Below are 14,539 nucleotides of genomic sequence, written 5' to 3'. Positions count from 1 at the left end.
CTGAGCTGTGTCCACACTGCACTGTGCAGACCTGACTTAGGTCCTCTCTGTCTGAGCTGTGTCCACACTGCACTGTGCAGACCTGACTTAGGTCCTCTCTGTCTGAGCTGTGTCCACACTGCACTGTGCAGACCTGATTTGGGTCCGCCTCCTGAGCTGTGTCCACACTGCACTGCGCAGACCTGACTTGGGTCCTTCGCCTGAGCTGTGTCCACACTGCATTGTGCAGACCTGACTTGGGTCTGCTGCCTGAGCTGTGTCCACACTGCAGAATGACAGGGCTCGGAAAGCTGGACCCGGCTCACAGCAGGACCCACCCCCAGACAGGCTCCTAGGACCTGAGTCCTGAATAATTGCTGATCTAAGACAGACTGATTTGTGCGTGGACAGAAGGGAGGCTTGGGCTCAGCCCTGAGTCAGGGCCCATGCTGAGCAGGCAGAGTGGACAGAGGTGCTGAACTGGTCCAGATTTCAATGGGAGTTTGGCACCACAATGCCTCTGAGGATCCGGGTCCTAGCTCCTCCACTTCCCCACATGAGCTAAAGGAGAACTCCCCCGGTGGCAGCGGTAGTGAATCCTTTATCACCCTGGGGCCCACACAGTCACCCACAGCAAGCACAACACCAGTGCATTGTCCTACCATGGCCCTTCCGTGGAGACAGACATATGGGGAGCAGAGTCCAGCCTGTCTTCCACGCCCAGACCAAGCTAACCAATCTATCCAGCTGGGTATCTGGGTACTTCCAGAGCAGCTGAAGAGACGACAACAGGATTATTTTCTTGAATACAGGATTTGGCTCAGTCTAATTTAAAAAAAAAAAATCAAGAGAAAGAAAATAAGCTATATAGAGATTTTCTCTCTCGCCTGCAGCGCCGCCAATGGAAATATTTTCCAAGCCTTTCCATGGAGAGTCAGTGGCTCTTTATGTACCTCATGGAATATTCCACCAAATTCACTGATTATTAGGGTTTTTTTTAAAAAAATCAACCTAATTAAGGTAAAAGCAAAAAATAAACAACTCTCTCCCCTAGTGACAGCCACAAGGTTGGCAATGCAGCGGCACCGGGGAATGTACTCTTCAGCAAAGCCAGCTCGCCATGGGCAGCTCTGCCGCATGCCAGAATGCGAAGGCACCAGAGGCCAGCTCTGAAGTCTGGCGGTCGTCTGTGCAATATTTGGAAAAAGGGAGCTTGTGCCAGCCAGGAAACCGGGCTCTGCCGAAACGCTGGATTTTGTAAAAAACATCTAATAGCATGTTCAAAACCCTCAAGCGCTAAATCGCGTGGAAGCGATTCTGTCGGTTCTAAGGGCTCGGGAAGCTAGCCGGAGTCTGACGACAGCTGTTAATTACAGCACTACTATCTCTCTTTGTCTCTGCAACTCAGAGCCTCTGAGTCACATTCCCATTTTACCCAGGGGGAAATCGAGGCAGGGAGCGGGGATGTGATTTGCTCCAGGTTGCACAGGAAGCCAGTGGGAAAGCTGGAATAAGAATCCAGGTGTCCTGAGTCGCAGCCTGATCTATGTTGCCACTCGCACGGCAGCTCCCACCACTAGGTGCCAAATGACTTGTTTAAAAAACAAAATGAGGAAAAAACTAGAAGAAAAAAATATCCAATCCAATCCAGCTGGAGCAATGTGTTGGCGGGCGCGCACCATCCCAGCCAGGCCCAGAGGCAGAGATCACAGGGCGCGGGGAGGGCTCACACAGGAGGATGCTCCTCGAGGGGAGGGTGCTGTCTAACAGCTAGGTCCCCATGCCAAGAGACCTCCCTGGCTAGCTCGTACCCCTCCTCTCAGCAGACGGGGGGAGGGCAGAGCAGGGCTGCAGGCTCTCCCCTTTTCTCTGCGCATTCCCAGGCTCCGGGGCATCCTCCCCCCGACCAGCAATACACTGGAGTGGGGTTTGTTCTCTCTCCTTCCCAGCTCCAAGCGGCTGTGGTTTTCCAAAGGCTCATTCAGGCAGCCTGCGCCAGGCCCGCGGGCACACCGAGCTGCCTACCCCTGAATGAGGCGGTTGTGCAGGGCACAGAGACATCTCTCTGCACAGTCCCTTCCTCACTGCCAGGGGCAAACAGCGACTCTTTCATCCACAGCTCCCTGGCGGGTCTTGCATCCAGAGCCAGCTCCATGGAATGTGTGAACATCTCCCCTGGGGAGTGAACAGTCATGCAGAGCCCAGCCCTCCCCACAGGCCGCAGCAACTGCCACAGCCCTGGGAAAGGCCAGTGGGGCAGCAGGATGAGACCCAGCCCATGCGGAGTCAGAGGAGGGGCAGGACTGGAGGTCAGAGCCCCCAGTAGGGTGGGAAACGGGCCAGGAATGGGGGCTGGACTCCATCCTCTGCCCAGGGATTAGAGGCCGTGGCCCTGGTTTGCTGAGACTCCTTAGCCTGCTCTGACTGTCAACGAACCCCACCCTGCCAGGCGCCATGCCGGGCGCTGAGCATGCTCAGAAACATGGATGATCGGGCCCCCCCCGCAGGTCCCGCTCTGTTTGCTTTTCTCTTCTCCGCAAATCCCGTAAGTGTGAAAATGGGAAGCACTCAGCTGTGCAGCTAATTCCTTGCCCTGGGGCTGGTCGAGGGTCGGACCCCAGGACCCTGCCTGGCCTATGTGTTCTGGGGCCTAAAGCGTGGGTCAGCATGCGAGGGACTGAGGGCAGCTGGCCCCCCGACGGCCGGTCAGTGACTTGCACAATGGAGGCTGGTCTGGATTCTAGCTGGACAAGTGTCCCCATCTCTTTGCAGGCACCGTGTGAGCCATGAAGACTGAAGTTCTGCAACCCTGCCTGCGAGCAGCCTGAGTACAAAGCCAGGGTTGTGTCCTGTCTTTTGGCCATGTTGGATATTCCCCCCGTGCCTCTGAGGAGAACATGGATCTGTTCCTTCGCATCCTCCTGTGTGCATCGCCCTCAACACCACCACCAGCATGGCTCTGTGCAGAACACTTCACTTCAGAGGCTTGGAATTTCCCAGCAAGCTCTCTGAGGTTCTGGGGCTTTTTTAGAATCAGGACGACGATTGCTCTGCCCCGGATTCCTAACAGCTTCAAGGCAGGTCAGACACTGACCCCAAACTACGTGTCAGCGTTCACCCTACAGAGCACAACCCCCCCAAAATGGGAAAATGTACAGCAAAGTTGCCCACTCCGCTTGCCTGGCCAAGGCTGCAGCAAAGATGCGAATGATGCAGAGACTGATGATGCATGCCAGACAGTCTGCAAAAGACATTGCTCCTGAATACAAGCCAGGAGCATGTGACATTGCATGTGCAGAGGATTTGGGATCTTCTTGCTACTAAGGACACAGGCCTCAAGGTTTGCTACAAACAATCCACTCTGCTGTGTTTTCCCATTCCCCTTCCTGCTAGCCCCAAAGCTACTTTCTCCACCAACAAATATCATAATTCAATCTTCCACTAGAGGGAACTCCAGCCACTACAGGCCAGACCCTGCCACACTTGTAGGGTGGTGCAAAATGACCTTACCGCTGCCCTCCAGAGCAGGTGAGGATTCCCTGGTATGCGGAGACTCACGGCTGGCATAGCTGACCAGCCCCTCTTGGGCAAACCCCACCCCATGAAGGAGGCATGTTGGCAGCAGGGCCAGCGTGCACAGCACACCAGTGCACCTCACCAGCGGAAGTTAGAGCAGCCCACAGGCAGCTCTGACTTGCCTGCAGCAGACTGATGGGGTGGCACAGTTTGGCCCCACAGCCAGGTCCAGCTTTGGAGAAGACATAAAGGCAGCTTAGAGCCACCGCCGCAGCCAATGGCCTCTCAGCAATGCCGAGCCCAGGCAAGGCCCCATGTGAATGCCCAGCAGCCCATGGAACGGCCCAGCACTTAAGGCTCCATGGGTGGGTGCATGAGGCTGCTGGACAGACAAGCACAAGAGGACGAATTTCACAGCGCCGTGCGTGAGAGGAATCCTGGGAGGGGAGCGCACCACGGGCGGGGACAGTGTCAATAAACATGCATGAAATTAAGCAAGACTTTGGCTTACTATAGTAGTGGGGTTTGGGGCCATTCCAACGCCTTCTGTGGGGCTGAGGAGGGAATGGTCACTTGGTTGCCCAGGGTTTACTGGCAGACTGGCCGTAATCCCACGCTGTGTGGCTGGGCTTTGCCTCTTCTGGCCCTAAACCAGTACATTTCAAATACAACACTTACTCCTTTAACCAGCACAAAACACCAGTGGGCAGCGGAGCTCCCAGCCAAGCTCCCACTGGGCCTGCTCCCAAAGCTCAGCCCGAACATCTCTGCAGGTCCTCAGCTGGCTTATTTCCTCAGCTCTCCATCCCCCCAGTGATTCCCGGCTTGACCTGCTGCTTGTGCGAGGAGGAGGGAGGGAAGTGAGGTGCAGTGGGACAAGATTAAACCAAGGACAATTGCAGAGCTACCGCTATGACGGCTTCTGTGTGGGTCTGGCCCCAAAGTCCCCACCAGGGATCCAGCCCACTCAGTCAGGTCTCCAAAGGGAAGTGGTGGGAGTGACACCGTGTGAGGCATTTCAGAGAGGGCTGGGGGAACAGGAGGCTGTGGGGCTGTACAATGCCTTGGCCAGGGCAGGGCTGCACCCCCCAAACAATGGAGCTCCCGTCACATCCTCGTTTTCCCCCATGGAGCCGCCAGGCCTCAGGTACACACCATGGTGAGCAGGTCCCCCCGCTTAGCCCATGCTCAGCTGAGCTGGCACATTGCCGTCTCTGAATCCCTTAACCCCTCTGATAGGTTTTAAAGGTCAGGCTTGACAAAGCCCTGGCTGGGATGATTTAGTTGGGGTTGGTCCTGCTATGAGCAGGGGGTTGGACTAGAAGAGCTGCCCAGAGGATTTAGGTGACCTGGGGCAAAGCAATTTCGGGGGCCCCTTCCAATAACAAAGTTGCAATACTATAGAATACTATATCCTTGTGGGGGCCCCTGTGGGGCCCGGGGCAAATTGCCCCACTTGCCCCCCCCGCGCTGGGTAGCCGTGTGGACTAGATGACCTCCCGAGGTCCATTCCAACCCTGATATTCTATGATAGGTCCTTCTCATTGCCCATGCCCACCACACCGCCAGACAGGCTGTTCCTGGGGCATGGCTGACCTGGCTAGAGGCAGCAAGGACCTGAGTGCTAGCCCTGGGGAGCGCAAAGACATTCCAAGAAGCAGCCTAGTTTGGGGGGTTCTTTCACAGACCTCCTGAACCTCAACCACTGCTTCCCCGCCAGCCTGGCCCAGGGAATCGGCGACTAGGGAGCAGAGTCAGGGTGCCTGGGATAATTTGCAGTGCTGCCACTGACTTACTCTGTGCCATGACTCAGTTTCCCCATCTACAGTAGCGGGATAATGCCATTTATGTGAGATTGGCAGCCGAAACAAGTCTATGGAGACAGGGTGGGCTGGTGGGCCAGGCACTAGATTGGGTCAGGAAAGACGTGCACTGTTCCTTGTTTGGCTTGTGACCATGGGCAAGTCCCTTGCATCTCTGCTTCCCCTCCTGCCCCGCGTCTCTCTCACCAAGTTAGACTGCAAGGCCCACATCCACAGAGCTAGTCAGGCATCTAACGCCCACTGAAATCAACCACTGGGCATGGTGGGCGTTCAGTGCCTAGATACCAGTCAGGTCTATGCTCTCTGAGGCAGGGCCTATCTCTCACTATGTGTTTGTACAGCCCCTTGCACATTGGGGTCCTGATTCATGCTGGAGACTCTAGAGCTAAATGTCAGACAAACAATCACTGAGAGCAAAGTACAGGAGGCCCAGGTCAGAGAGCGGGGGGACTGCAGATGGATCCTCCCAGGCTGAAGCAGTAACAGCATTTGTCAAGAACATTCACATCAGTGGGAATGGAGGGGCTGGCACGGGAAGGGTCACCTATTATTAGAGAGAAGGAAGAATGTAGACAGAGGGGCCTGGAGAAACCTGGGTATGTCCTGAACGATGCAATTTAATGCGGGGAAAACACAAGCGAGGTGAAGCCTGGGGAGGAAAATAGGGTCGCAAGAGAGTGAGCAGGAGCAGGGTGGCTGGGAACTTGCAAACCGCTGCTCGGTGCCTGGCAGCAGGAAGGAAAGTGCACGCTGAAGGAGTGAGCCGAGGGGAGAGGTCTGCTCCCACTAGAAAACAAAGCAACCTGGAGGGAAGGTGACCGATCCAAATGAAGGCGTAGAGCAAGCTGGGTCACACGGGTTCCCAGCCACAAAGAGAAGCAGGGGATGGGAGCGGGAACAGAGCTGGACACGGCCACAGACACTGAAGCGACTCTCTCCCGGACCAGGGTGGGTGCAGCTGGAGCCAGGCCAGTGGCCACAGGCTGGGGTTCCCTCCTGGCTGTGCCCTTGACCCCAGACTCTCTCGCTCACAGGGCTCCATCTCCACTCCCCCTCGCTGGCTTGGTGCCAGCACTGTGCAGGCCCCCTTAGCTTAGTGGTCTTCAAACTCTGCCTTGACTAGGAGTCACGTGCCTATGGCAGCGATAGCCTATCCCTGGGGGTGTCTACACTGCACTGCAAACCCCGTCTGTGGGACCCGCTCTCGCACACTCAGGGTTTCCCATCCACAGTGCATTGCAAACAGGGGTTACAGTTACTGGACCTGGATCTCCCAGTCCTGCTAACATGTCCACACTACTCTGTGCAGACCTGATTGGGGTCTGCGGCTTGAACTGCGCCTAGACACAGCTTGGCCCCAAGTCACGAGGGCGTCAGATCCACCCTTAGATGGGATCTAGGACCTGGGTGCGGGCTGACCTGAGTCCGACAGACTTGTGGGAGGCTTGGGCTCAAACCTGAGGCTGAACCCAGGTTTACAAAGCAGTAAAGCCAAACGCTGGGCTGCTCTGTGGGACCCTCCCTCACCCTCCAAAGCTAAGGGCACAAGGAAGAAGATCCAGGAACCGTGCAGAGGAGAAGGGCTGTGGCTCATGGGGACTGAGGTCCCCCCGACAAGTGGAGCAATCGGAGCAGAGTCTCACACATTGCTTCACATGAGCCTGGCTAGCTGAAAGCGGGTGTGGAACCACCCCGTGGGGATCCAATGCAACTGTGCACGGAGAGGGCTACCTCCTGAATGGCGGCAGCTGAGAGGAATCACGAGGTTCATTCACCATTGGTGACCAATCAGGTCACACATGCAAATCTCAGCTTCCTGATTGGCCCATCAGAGGTGAATAATAGTGTTTTGCAGCCCCATTGGCATCATTGCCTGCTCAGAATATTAATTTAAAACAAAGATTCTTCCTCCTGAGACAGTCATGGGCCATACTGGAGCGATTTCCAGCTGACACCATCCAAATGTTTGTAACCATCCTAATGCAGACGCTGGCTTTGTGTTTGATCAACACCGTGTTTCCATGGAAGCAGTCACTGCCCTCAGTTTTGCATGGGTCAATATTTGCCTGCCAGGGCCAATGAACCTTAATGTTCAACTCCACAGAAGTCAATAGTCACATACTAAGCAGAAATGGCCTGGCTTGGCGAATCAGAGCCAGGGGAAGCTGGACATTCACTGACTTTCATCCAGCTGTCACAGCTTGAATCCATTCTTGGTGACTACGAGATGCAAACTCTTGCTCTGTGATTGTTGGCACTGTGCAACTAGCTAATCAGAGTGCTGAGATTTGCATCTCAGATGGTCGTTAATTGGAATGCAGTTAGCAATTGTACAATATGCAAATCCCAGTGCGCTTGCTATTAAGTGCACTAATTGCAGGATCCATGCAGTATGCAAATCCTGGCACTCTTGCCTTCACCCATATGCCCACAACAAACATGGCCACCGTAATGCCCCAGCCCATCCAGCTGACAGCAGAGAGAACATCTCATCTGAAATGTTGGGTCTCCAGAAAATGTAATTCCGGAGACCTTTTGCGATAGCAACAACTTGAGCAGTGTCCCCTGGGCACGTCCTGCTTACAGGCGTCCATGTAGCCCCAGTCCAGTTATCTTGTAAACAGGAAGCGCCTTGCACTCATCACTCGCTTGGTACAGCTCTCCGGCTTCAGACTTGCCCTCCTGTCATGAGGACTCGGGGGAGAGGAGGGGCTCAGAAGGGGCAGCATGTTATAAAACTCTTCCCCCCGCATGGAGCACTAATACCTGCAGCCTCCATGCAAAAGCCAGGGACGTGGCATCCATTTTGCATAGCAGACCTACCGGAGATGTTGACATAGGGTTGATCGGTGTGATCCAACGGAGAGGGTACTGGAGTGGCCTGTGAAGACCTGGATTCTATTCACCGCTCGGTACCTCAGTTTCCCTCCCTGGCCTCTGCCTGTCTATTTAGCGAATACGAGAGAGACCCTGCCCCAAAGACCCTACAGTGCGTTTGCACAACACGGCCCTGATCTCAGCTGGAGCCTTTAGTGACTATTATAATAGCAACACTAACAGGACCCTGGGCCTCTCTTAGCTGTGTATGAAACCCACGTGCTTCCCCCAGGGGTTAGAGTGGGAAGGCCCAGAGGAGGTCCCAACTCTCACCACCTGTGCTAGTGTGTGTGGCTGCTGCAAAGCGGCAGGCTGGCTGGGAACTCACCTGCAGGAGCGGTGGGGCTGAGGAACGGTAACAGAGCTGCATTGGCTTTGGGATACACAGACGGGGGGAGAGGATTTCCCATCGTCTCACATGCAGCCTGCGTGTTCCATAGCTGGGGCCAGAGGGTATTTAGGGGTGTGTACGTGCAGCTGGAAAGCAGACTTACCCCTCCGGCAAGTTATAAACAACAGCAGTGGTAGCCAGCCGGCATAGGGTCACGCAGCCTTTATCCTCCAATGGCATCTCCACAGCCCCTCATGCCTCTCACACAAAAGGGTCAAGGGAAGGCCCTTTGCATACGTGCTAAGCCAGAGACACCACGTCGGGTCGTGAGATCAGTCTGGTTTTCTCTGTGTGGAGCTGATACCACCGCTGAGGGTGGCAGGGATGCTACCATGTGGTCTCTATGGGGTGTGCACATACACAGTGCATCCATACTCCACCTGAGGGGTGAGTCTGTGCTTGTGTTATTGCACACACAAAGCACCCGAATACCCGCTGGGCAGTCTTTGCACTCGGTTTGCCTCCCAGGTGTGGGGAAAAGCCTGGCACGGTCTGTTCACAAGCCGTAAGAACCCGCCTCACTAAAGCAACTGCCACTCACAACCTTTGTCAGCCAGACGCCAGAGAGCAGCTGACTTGCAGAACCACAGGAATCAGAGCTGGAAAACAGCCATTAAATCAGAGCGTCTGTTCCCTTCGAGCCAATGCAGCACTGTCCCTACATCCAGTGCTCTGCCTTGAAGTGACTCAGGCAATGAGTCTTCCCCCACTCCCCTGACAGACAGTCGCATGCTCTGCTAGACAGTAGGGGCTTTGTTGGGCAAACGTTGTTCCAGCCCTTCAGCTGGTTTCCCCATGCTCCATCTCCTCCCAGGGTCCTGAGCGACGTCCCCTGGCCCAGCCCAGTCAGGTCCTCTTGCTCCTTAGGGAGAAGAGCAGCCAGGTAGCCACAGGGATGCGTCTTTAATCCAGACATGCATCTGATGAAGTGGGTATTCACCCACGAAAGCTCATGCTCCAAAACGTCTGTTAATCTATAAGGTGCCACAGGATTCTTTGCTCCTTTAGTCCAGATACACTTGGGTAGTTCTTCTAATCACTTCCCCCAGCTCTTAAGTGCTCCGAGCGCCTTTAAGTTAGTCCACACCTAGGAGCGCCCCCCGGCAACTGACAGCCAGGGCTGGGCCAGCCCACAGCAGAGGCAGAGTTTCTGTTCGAGCTCTGTGCCAAGCCTACCACGTGACACAAAAATGTGCCTGGGAAATGTTATTTCAAGACTCTGAGAGCATGATGCCAGCCCCGCCCTGGCAGGCACACCCCCGTGCCATCCCAAATAAGCAGGGGGCAGCAGCCCTTGAGTGGGGAGCATTACCCCAAGGGAGGGGATTCACCACTGCTGGACCACGGCCACTCCTGAGCCCTGCAGCCAAACGACTTGGCATGCCGCCCCACAGGGGGCAGCTCCCATGTGCCCCACCACTGGCACTGGGCCAGCGCCCAGAGGGGGAGCAGGTGCCCACAGGAGGGCAGGAGGGGGGCAGGCCCTACAGGAGGCTGCTGTTCTGGGAACACTGAGCATTCTGCCTGGCACTGCGTACAAAGTGAGGCCGTGGTGCAAGGCAGGGCCCTGGAGGCCATGTGGATCCTGGAAAGAGAGAGCCAGAAGAGCAGCCAAATTCCTCCTCGTGGCAGGGGCTCCTGCTGAGCTGTGAGTGACCACTCATCGGTGCCCGGGAGGGAGGGGGCACCTGCAGTGCTGTGTCAGGGTGCCAGAGGGCATAAGAAAATGCAGAGCCTTGTGGTCTCTTCCTCCCTCTATCTCCTCTGACACACACCCTGCTCCCCGCCCCCCAGGGATCCCTCTCTCTCTACTGCTCCCCCCAGGACCTTTCCTCCTCCTGGCCACGGGCTATGCAGGCAGCCAGCAGCAGCCCCATGTGATCCCTGCTCTTTAGCTGGCACCATCCCGCCCCCGGGTGCCCAGGTGAAGGGGTGGCCAGACCCTGCCGGAAGGTGGCTGCTTCTCCCAGACGTGGGCCGGGTGGACCTGGGCAGGCTGGGCCATGCTCTCACAGCTGGCAGGACGGGGTGAGAAGGCCAGGCCAGCACTGGAGGAGCAGGCAGCAGTCACTGCGACACAGTGTGAGGCCCAGTAGAGCCCAGCGGCTGGGCTGCAGGAATCCAGGCTGCAGGGAGCTGGATGCCCCCCAGTGCTCTCCCCACGCCTTGCCCTGCTTCAGACCACCCCTGGGCCTCTCTCCCTGGCCCCTCTCTGCCCACCTGGAGTTCCAGCACGGCCAGGGCTCCACTGGAGGTTGGGGTCTCTCCTACCGGGTTCTCCCTGGCTCAGCCAGGCCCCAACAGTTCACTGGGAAGTCGGGCCATTTCCCCACAGAAGACGCTGGCTCTCGAGGGGCCAGATTCTGCCACGCTGCAAGCAGGCCACAGAGCATAATGGAGGGGCGCCAGCTTCGGCACAGCGCCTCCAAACAGGCGAGCTGCCTTTCTCGGAGCCCAGGACAGGCGGGAGAGAGAGAAGGGCGAGTCCCTCCGTGCAGGAATGACGCATTCCCTGCTCCACTGCCTCAAATCCCCTTGGGAACTTGGCTCCTTCCAGCCATTCACCACAAGCTTTCTGCCACTAGCCTGGGAGAGCGCGCCAGGGGCATCTCCCCTCCCAGGGTGCCACGAGCCATTCTACCTAGAAACATCCAAGGGTCCTGGCGATGGAGGAGAGCTGGCGTGGTTGGTTCCAGGGGTCCCACCTTACTTCCCTGTACTCAGCTTTGGAAAACCTTCCCTCGGCTCCCCCAGAGCATATAGCTCCAGGGTGCAGGTACCACGCTGGCCTGCCTGCCTGGCTAGTCTGCTCTGCAAGACGAAGTGGTGTAAATGGCTCCCAGAGCCCCACGTTCATTGCCTCTCACTGCCTGCAGCTCGGATGATACGAAAGAAGCCGGCTTTCCCAATGGCCAGACCTGCAGCTCACCCTGCGAGTTTTCCTGCTCACCCAGTAGCACTTGCAGGCCTGTTATCCCCTCGGGCCAGCTCAGGGCTGTGCAGATGGGTACCCAGGTATAACGGAGAAGCACCCAGCAGACACCTCTGGTGCTCCTGCAGTCCGGCCTGGAACCCAGCTCACCTCCCCCCAGCCCCAGGTCAGCTCCCATGGGGCTGGCTGGAGTCGCAAGCAGCAGAAGGATCCCCACTGCACGGGGTCCTATGCCAAGCCAGCCAGTGCTAGACGGCCTGTCTTCAGGGCAAAGCTGCGCTTGCAGCATTCGGACAAGCTTGATGCCCCTCGCACCCACTCCCCAACTGAGCTCAAGTTTCCCGTGGAGCATGGGCTGCTCCAGCACCCAGCCCCATGGCCAGTGTGGGGAAAGGGCACAGTGCAGTGGGAGAGAGAAGCAGGCTGGGGCTCGCCCAACACAGATCTTAGCCTACCAGGTAGGTACAGAAGAGACCGGCCTTATGGGTCTAAACCTGGAGCTCTTCCGCAGTGAACTGACCGAGGGATGCAGGCAATTCCTGAGCCCTGCCAGGCAGCTGAGCCCGCCAGCGGCACTGCAATTCACCCACCCCCTGCTGGAGAGCAGGGAGCCCAGCAGGGTGGTGGGCAGGGGGGCCTGGAGGCAGAGAAAATACACCCAGGGCTAGGGGCTGCCAGGGGAAAGAGAGATGGACTCTCAAGGCCAAGGAGCATCTCGAAAGCTGGCAGGGAGGGTGCACAGGAACCAGCAGGCTCCTGAAGCTGTGGAAGTTCGGCTTTAACTTCCCAGCTGGCACCTCTCTCTCTCTCTCTGAAGACCCCAGAATCCCTCCAGCAGCTACAGGCAGCTCTGGGGAGACACCAAGGATGACTTGTCAGGTCCATCCTGCTCCAGCAGCGCTTCGTAACAAGGTGCCTCTGAACCAACAGCTGCGTCTGTCCAGGCGGCCCAGAACTCTGCACAGCAGGGGACAGACAGACAGGCACGTGGGCCAGTCGTACTGCTCGCCAGGCTAGCGGGACATAGGAGCCCGGATAGTGCGGGGGGCGGGGGGGGAGGCGCGGTCCAACCTCTGTCCCACAAATGCAGTGGAAAAATACAAGCCACTTGCTCAGCCCATCCACCCCGCTGCCCACAGGAGCCCCACAGCAAAGTGAGCCGGGGAAGACCAATGCAGTGCGGTGCCCTCTCCTCAATCAGCTAGTTGGGGCCATTGAGGCACTAGCTGGACTGCGCTCTGAGCCAGGCTAGCCATTCTGACCTGCCTAGGTTTGAAAGCAGCCAGATCCCAGGCTTGCCGGCCCTGGGGACAGCGGCTGGGCATACAAACGGTTGACACCCAGCCAGTTCCTCAGTGCTTGAGAATGTTATAGGCCAACGTGACTGTCTGGCTTCTCACAGCCCCCTGTTCTCAGTGTCGGAATTAACCACCAATTGGTTAACGTCCCCGCCAGGCGACCCTGACCTGGGCGCAGGCGTGGGACCCACGGCCCTCAGCACTGCAGGCCAGAGTGGAGCTTTCCCAGGCAGGGGCCAGAACCCTGGGATCTGTGCTACTCCCCGCTGCCCCAGGGCAGTCCCTCCAGCATCCTGTGGCCTGCACCCCCAGGGCACCAAACACCCCAAGTGGATGATCCCAGAGCCACAATCCGCAGCCCCTTGGCAGGGAAATCAGAGCCAGGTCGGGCTGGAAGGAGCTCGAGAACCCCCCAGGCCATTCCCCGGCTGAGACAGGACCAAGGGAACCCAGACACGTTGCGCCTTGAGAAAATTCAGCCCATTCTCTCTCTTCCCCCCCAAGCCAGCGCTAAAGCCCGATGTCAAGTGTCCCCCAGGTCCCGAAGCGAGTCCTCAGGTGACTCCAGGCTGCGAGGAACCGGCCGGTTGGGTGCCCGCTCCCCGGCAGCGCGGAAAGAGAGCAGTCCGGCGCGCTGCTCCGGGGCCCCTTCCGCGAGGGGCTAATCCGGAGTAAAGCCCCGAGGGGCCGAGGAGCTGCTCAGCGCTCCCGCAGCCTGGCTGCGGATTTTGTTTTTCAGTCAATATTGTTTACCCGGTTTCCAACGCCGCAGACCCACCCGCCTCCCTTTCCCTGCCAGGGATCGGAGGAAGAGGAGATGTCCCGCTGGCTGGAGGTTTCTGACTCGGGGGGAGGAGGGGGTCTTACCTTCATGTCATTGACGATGGCTTGGAAAAGGCCACCCAGGGCCCCGCACTCCTTTTCCACCGTCTCCATAATCAGCAAATCCCAGCGCGCCCAGCCCGGGGGGAATCGGGGGCGATCGTGCAATCCTGGGGAGGGGAAAATCCCCCGGGGAAACCAGCAGAAACCGGGGCAGCTTTCAGGAGCGCCTCGGCTTCCAGCTCCTCTCCTTGGGCTCCAGGTTGGGACTAAGGCGACCCCCCGCCGCAGCCAGACCGCGGCGCTTCCAGGCGAGCCGCGGCTCGGAGCGAAGTGAAGCGAGCTCACGCCTGCTCCTTTTGTCGGGCACTTTCACCGCCGGGCAGCGGCTCCGCGCCCCAGGGCCGAAGCGAGCCCCCCTTCCGCAGCCATGGGGGGGTCCGGGATCCGGGGAGCGGCTGCGATGCCCATGCACGGCCCCCGCCCCCAGCCCAGGGCTGCCCGGAGCCGGCTGGAGCGACGCAAAATGGACCCGCTGCTGCGAGCGCTGCGCCGGGCGCCGTGTGGCTCGGAGCGGGCAGCGGAGGCGCTGTAACCCGAGAGGCGCCGCGGTCACATGGGCGGGGAGGGACCGCGCGGGGCGGGGGTTTGCCCCGGGAATGGGGCCCTGGGAGTGTCCCCCCCCCCCCCCAGTGCACGTGGGCGGGGTTTGTTCCAAGGCCGCTGCAGCTCCTGCCTGTTACCTCCAAGGTGCGGGGGGAGGGGCGCAGCTGGTTATTTTAGGGCTGAAGGGAAGCGCCCCCGGGTTATTTTAGTCCATGGCAAGCTGCAGCCAGCGGTGGGCAGCCCCACGCTGAAGGCCAGGAGAGGCTGCAGGGCCTAGTGCTGACTGAGAGGTGGC

At 58.1% G+C, this 14,539-nt stretch overlaps 1 protein-coding gene across 1 annotated transcript in view; it reads right to left on the bottom strand.

The window, feature by feature from the left end:
• MTSS2 (MTSS I-BAR domain containing 2) overlaps positions 1 to 14,175 on the bottom strand; it is an 83,271-nt gene extending 69,096 nt beyond the window's left edge. The window contains exon 1 of the mRNA XM_075073832.1: positions 13,684 to 14,175. Coding sequence (XP_074929933.1) covers positions 13,684 to 13,752 — 69 coding nt within the window. The 5' untranslated portion in view covers positions 13,753 to 14,175. The remainder of the gene's footprint in view (positions 1 to 13,683) is intronic.
• Between the last annotated feature and the right edge of the window lie 364 nt (positions 14,176 to 14,539).

Source organism: Chelonoidis abingdonii, chromosome 19 (genome assembly GCF_003597395.2).
Source record: "Chelonoidis abingdonii isolate Lonesome George chromosome 19, CheloAbing_2.0, whole genome shotgun sequence".
NCBI classification, from domain to species: domain Eukaryota; kingdom Metazoa; phylum Chordata; order Testudines; family Testudinidae; genus Chelonoidis; species Chelonoidis abingdonii.
This window is presented reverse-complemented; position numbering and strand designations above follow the sequence as displayed.